At 35.9% G+C, this 6415-nt stretch overlaps 1 protein-coding gene across 5 annotated transcripts; it reads left to right on the forward strand.

The window, feature by feature from the left end:
• Window positions 1–227: 227 nt before the first annotated feature.
• Window positions 228–5385, forward strand: LOC129319169 (pentatricopeptide repeat-containing protein At1g25360-like). 5 transcript variants are annotated; one of them, XM_054964156.1, is made up of 5 exons: window positions 228–388; window positions 864–1011; window positions 2073–2290; window positions 2464–2583; window positions 2681–5385. In XM_054964156.1, the coding sequence occupies exon 5, from the start codon at window positions 2727–2729 to the stop codon at window positions 5103–5105; it is 2379 nt and encodes a 792-aa protein (XP_054820131.1). In that variant the 5' UTR covers window positions 228–388; window positions 864–1011; window positions 2073–2290; window positions 2464–2583; window positions 2681–2726; the 3' UTR covers window positions 5106–5385. The 5 variants fall into 5 exon arrangements, with proteins under 5 accessions (XP_054820131.1, XP_054820128.1, XP_054820133.1 ...); XM_054964153.1 differs by having other exon boundaries at window positions 2464–5385; XM_054964158.1 differs by lacking the exon at window positions 2464–2583 and having other exon boundaries at window positions 2761–5385.
• The last annotated feature ends 1030 nt before the right edge of the window (window positions 5386–6415 follow it).

The following is a 6415-nucleotide window of genomic DNA, read 5'->3' on the forward strand; positions in this document are numbered from 1 at the left end:
CTTCTTAAACTCATGTGCAAGAGGACAAATTAGTTGATTTCAACTACGATAATTTCAACTATGATTTTCTTGAGTTGACTTATTTTATATGTTATTTTATATGCACAAATTTACTTTTTTTTCAAATTCATTTTACTAGCTCACCGCATTCTTCCCACCTCATTTTTCAATATTTATAAAGTAAAAGAGTTCTTCATTTAATCATGTTAAATCTTGACACACACACTACATATTCGAGCTCATACCTTCTCCTTCATCTTCTTCGCGGTGTCCAAACTCAGCTCCTGAAGTCGTGCTCTGCTCTCAGTCGTCGGCTCTTCGCGTAGCTCTCCTTCAGACTTTACGCGAGTGCTCGTGGTCCTTATCCAGTCGTCCTGCTCGTGCTCAGGTTGGTCCTTCTCAGTCTCCATTTCTACTCGATTATAAACCTGCTGCTGGTAGTATTTCGCAAGTGTGCTTGAGGAGTTCCTCTGGGACGTCTCAGTCATGGATTTAGATAATAGATGAGAACTAGATCTACTTTTGAATAAAAAAGCAAAACTTTTCAGACATGGTCATTAAATTTTATTTATTGTGCTCAGCGGCGCTTCTGAAATCGTGAATTTTTGCTGGTATTTAAACATTTTACCAGTATCAGTTGCGTTTCATTTTGTCTATATGAGAGGTTTGTCTTTTTGGATGTTATTAATTTTGTTGTTTTTGGTGAACTAGGTGTTATGATTTTCATTTAGGAGAATTAGTTGCTTGGTTCACTGAGTTGCTTGCTTGGTTCACGTAGTTGTTTCATGATATTCATGGTGTATATATTTCTAGTAATGAGAAAAAGTTTTCTTACTAAACTTTCATGGTTTTTGGATGTGCAGCCGCAGAGGAGGTGAATTTATTGCTGTCTACTCCTTAATTTTATCAATCTGAACCAAGCCCTCGTTTCTTTCTTTGTCAAACATGATTAATTATAAGGAATATGGAATGAACTTCCAGATTGTTATAGCTTGAGAGAGGTCAGTCAAGGTAACTCCCCATCTGAATATGGAATTTTCAGTTCATTCTTTTATTGTGTAAGAGCCATCTGAACAGGAGGAGATTATATTGAAGTCTTAATTGGTGTTGCTATCCTTTAGTGCTTGCAATGGCTCTCTGTTTATTTTTATTTTGCTAGTTGTATTGTGTTGTGTTGTTGCGTTAATTGTGATGTCATTTTATTGTGTTGTAATGTTCTATACACTATTATTAGTGTGCTGATTGTCTGGGCATTGAAGGCTGAATTTTTAGATGAAATTCTTTAAAATAATTTTTATTTGGATTTATCACAGGTTTAAATTTCATTTTAATTTTAATTACATATAGGCTTTAACTAGGCTTAAAGTCTATTTAAAATCTAAAATATGTAGGCTTTGAGTAGGTTCGAAGCCTTTGTAGCCTAAAATCATAAGTCTTTTTAAAGGCCTACATATGAAGTAAGCTTTTAAAAAGGCTTTAGGCTAGGCCAGGCCTATCGTAGGCTTAGGCTTGAGCCTAGAAAAAAGCCTGCATGCAGGCTTAGGCTTGAGACCTTTGTTACAGGCTCAGGCTTGTTTGGCCAAAGCTTAGTTTGGCTTTGCTTAGCTTTGAGTTGATATGTTGTCAAGTACAATGAAAATTTGAGTTATTTAAGAATTACATAAGGCTTTGAGTTGATATTTTATTTTAATTAAAATTTAAATTACTTAAGAATTGAGAATTTGAGTTGATATGTCAGTCAATTCAAGTACAATTAAAATGATGTGATTTATTATATCCTGCTTAGGTAAAGCATAGGTGTGGTGGTGTTTTAAGTGCATGCGAGAATTTCTCATTAGCCAATTGATCTTGTGGCACATCAACCTCTTTGGATACATCAACTTTATCAGCCTCACATAAACTTTTTGAGGATTGGCTTACTAATTGTTAAAAGTATAGGGGATTAACTAGGTAATAAATTGTGTAAACTTTAGGGATGTGTTTAATAAGATTGCTGATTCTAAAGGTCGAGATGAAATTATTGCAAAGTATAGGATCGATATATTAATATTTCCTTTTATATTTTGTTGTAGAAAATTAAGGTCATCTGCCACATTCACCATCATGTCATTGTTGTGCTTAAGTTCGCCATCAACAAGCTGAGCCAGTTGAGAAGACCAAAGTTGATCGAGCCAAATTGAAAGGCCCTGGGCACTGTGGATGGAGATAATGTCTATTCCATTCTCCATCTTCATCTTATTTGAATATATCTTTTTCTGAAACTCTGAATGATGCCATGCTGTTTTACTTGGTAAGTATTAATGGTTTTTTATAAGATTCTATCCCCTCCCCTAACTTTTGAGTTCTCAGGTTTTCTATGATGTTGTGCCTCTTTACTTTGTCAATGCTAGTGCCATTTCCTGTGATGAATTTTTTGTTCCAAATAATTTTGAGGTCGAGTGTTGTTTACTATTTTTCATTCAGAATTTGAGCAGCATGTGGAAGCTGGAACCTTGTGGATACATATCCAAGAAGAAACACGTAACCTCAATACTTTAAGAGTTATGAGAATTTCTTGCCAGTCATCCACGTTAGTCTTCATATGTTAGTGCAGAGGATCCTGATACATGTTCATATTAGAAATTGATTGTTACGAAACCCTTTATTGAACAAAATTATGCCAAAACCTGTTGATTTTCAGATTTCGTATCAAATTATTGCTGAATTTTACTTGCATATTCACTACTATGAACGTCCGTGCACTGGCCAATCATTATGCAGCCCAACTCAGTCTATGCTACTCCCTCAGTCCCATCAACAGTACCTGGGCTCGAGCTATCCATGCTCACATGATAACTTCCGGGTTCAAGCCACGGGGTCACATACTCAACCGCCTAATAGACATATATTGTAAATCAACCAAGATTGGCTATGCCCGTAAACTGTTCAACAGAATTCCCAACCCAGATATTGTTGCAAGAACCACATTCATTGCAACATATTCTGCTATGGGTAATCTAAAGCTGGCTGAGGAAATATTTAATAAAACCCCATTGCTTATGCGAGACACAGTTAGTTACAATGCCATGATTACAGCCTACTCTCATCATGATGATGGTCATGCTGCTGTTGATCTCTTTCGAGAAATGAAACAAGAAGGGTTTAGTCCTGACAATTTTACTTTCTCCAGTGTGCTCAGTGCATTGGCACTTGTAGCTGATGATGAAAAACAGTGCCAACAGCTGCATTGTGAAGTAATTAAGTTGGGATTAGGGACAGTGACGTCAGTACTAAATGCATTAATATGTGCTTATGTTCACTGTGCATCTGCACCCAAAGTATCTTCCTCATTGTTGATGGCTGCTGCTAGAAAGTTGTTTGATGAGATGCCTCAGAAGGATGAAACATCATGGACAATAATGATTACTGGGTATGTCAGAAATGATGATCTCAGTGCAGCTCATGAATTACTTGATGGGATGACAGAAAACATAGAGGTTGCCTGGAATGCGATGATTTCTGGTTATGTGCATCATGCATATTATGAGGCAGCATTTGACTTGTTCAGAAAAATGCATTCTAGGGGAATTCTAAAAGATGCCTATACCTACACAAGTTTGATTAGTGCTTCTTCTAATGCTGGTTTGTTTGAATATGGAAAACAGCTGCATGCTTATATTCTGAGAACAGAGGTGCAACCTTCAAAGGACTTTTTGTTGTCCGTGAATAATGCCTTAGTTACATTATATAGTACATTTGGTAAACTAGTCGAGGCAAGACATATTTTTGATAAAATGCCCCTTAAAGATATTGTTTCATGGAATTCAATTCTGTCAGGGTATGCTAATGTTGGGTGCCTTGAGGAAGCTAAATCCATATTTAAAGACATGCTTGAGAAAAATCTCCTAACATGGACTGTGATGATATCAGGCTTAGGACAAAATGGTTTTGGAGAAGAGGGATTGCAGTTACTCAGCCAAATGAAATTGGAGGGACTTGAACCATGTGATTATGCATATGCTGGAGCAATTAAATCTTGTGCTGTTCTAGGATCACTAGAGAATGGAAGGCAGCTTCATTCTCAGGTCATCCAATTGGGCCATCATTCAAGCCTTTCAGTTGGCAACGCACTAATTACTATGTATGCAAGATGTGGTGTCGTTGAATCTGCTTATTCCATGTTCCTCACAATGCCTTATGTGGATCCAGTGTCCTGGAATGCCATGATTGCAGCTCTTGCACAACATGGACATGGTGTCCAAGCTATACAACTTTATGAGGAGATGTTGAAGGAAGATATATTACCTGATAGAATAACTTTTCTCACAGTTCTTTCTGCTTGTAGTCATGCAGGCTTGGTTAGAGAAGGACGTCATTATTTTGACACAATGGGTGGTTATGGTATAACCCCAGGGGAAGATCATTATGCTCGTATGATTGATTTGTTATGCCGTGCTGGTATGTTCTCTGAAGCAAAGAGTCTAATCAAGACAATGCCTTTTAAGTCAGGTGCGCCAATTTGGGAAGCTATTCTTGCTGGTTGTCGCATTCATGGGAACATAGATTTAGGCATTGAAGCTGCCAAACAACTCTTTGAGCTAATGCCTCAGCATGATGGGACCTATATACTCCTTTCCAATATGTATGCTACTTTAGGCCAATGGGAAGACGTAGCCAAAGTGCGAAAACTAATGAGGGAACGAGGTGTTAAGAAGGAACCTGGTTGTAGTTGGATTGAAGTTGAAAACAAGGTCCATGTCTTCTTAGTTGATGATACTGTGCACCCTGAGGTTCAAGCAGTGTACATATATCTAGAACAATTGGTATTTGAAATGAGGAAATTGGGGTACATCCCTGATACAAAGTTTATATTACATGATATGGAATCTGAGTACAAGGAACATGCCTTGTCTACCCACAGTGAAAAGCTTGCTGTTGTTTTTGGAATTATGAAGCTTCCTAAAGCAGCTACAATAAGAGTGTTTAAAAACCTGAGGATTTGTGGGGATTGCCATAATGCATTCAAGTTCATTTCCAAAGTGGTGGAACGTGAGATAGTTGTGAGAGATGGGAAGAGGTTTCACCATTTTAGACATGGTGAATGTTCTTGTGGTGACTATTGGTAGGCAGAGGTTTTGTTACTTGATTATCTATCAAGGGATGTCAATATCAAAAGTTGTAAATGGATTTGAAGTATATGAAGTGGAGTATTAGCGAATCTGAGATCCAAAATTGAGACTGGCAGTGGCTTCAAAATGATCTATAAAAGATTGATTCATTGTAGTAGGAAAATTTATTTTATTCCTTCTTCTTTTTTTGGCATTCATTTTGCTAATTCTTTCTTTTCACTATTCTTCTGTATGACATTTTTTTCTTTCATTTATGTTCTTACTTTTGTTTTCCTAATTTTATTCATTTGATTAATACATTGACCGATACTAAATAGCTTTAAAGGATAGGCTGGGGAAGTAGTTGATCAGGAACATAGAGCTCTGCGGTGTCATGTGCTTTTCATTACTTATTTTGGGCATATAATGCTTTCAAGCATAGAGAAAATTTTAAACCAGAATCATTATGCCATGATAACATTCTGACTTACAATTAAAATTTATAAATTGACCTGGAACATCTAATAAACTGAGTCGCATGATGCCATGTATACACGATCCCCATTTGTTTGTTTATTTCTATTCTTCTAATAAGCCCTTTTTTCAAGAATGTTGTTTGCTTCATTGATTGATGGGATTTGATTAGTTTGATTGATCTGTTACAATATTTTAGGTCAGTTAATTGGTAACTGAAAACATGCAGTTCAAGAACTTCTGACAATGCCACTATCAAGTGGGTTTCTTGGATGTTTATTATCTGGATTGTGGTTTTGTCTTGTATGGATGATTATGGCGCACAAACCTGTTGGTTTATTTATGGGAAGCATGGTTATATTTGTCATTATTTCTGTTGGTTAACAGATTGTAGCTTTGATTTTTAACCTAATTTCTTCTATCCTGGAATGATCTTTATTGATCTTTATTACAAAAAAAAAAAAATCATTTTCTTAATTGTTAAGTATTTCTCTATTGGTGCTGCAGAAATATTCATCCCCAGATGCTTTTGTTTGTGGGTTTTAGCTGGCAATTATGGTGATGGTTGATTGGTTTGTTTTTTATTCTATTGGTGGGTTCTGTTGATGATAGGAAAAATGGACTATTCATAGTTTTTTATTATGTTCAGATGATGTTTTTAACGTTGTTTTCCTGTAATCATTTTCTACCTTATGTTCGTTGTGATATAACCATAGATTTCATATTTGGTTTTTCTGTTGTTTTGATTTCTATATACATTGTTTATTGATGTGTATATTTACCCCATCTGAAATTTATCTTATATTTATTAACCTGATGTTTTGAACATTATAAATTCAAAATCAATTTTAAAT

Source organism: Prosopis cineraria, unplaced genomic scaffold, assembly GCF_029017545.1.
Source record: "Prosopis cineraria cultivar Desert tree isolate PC_DT_omini unplaced genomic scaffold, ASM2901754v1 PC9, whole genome shotgun sequence".
Taxonomy (NCBI): Eukaryota; Viridiplantae; Streptophyta; class Magnoliopsida; order Fabales; family Fabaceae; genus Prosopis; species Prosopis cineraria.

Bases quoted from the DNA above. Each gene is read 5' to 3' on its own strand.
- LOC129319169 (XM_054964155.1), top strand. From the start codon at position 2,727: ATGAACGTCCGTGCACTGGCCAATCATTATGCAGCCCAACTCAGTCTA.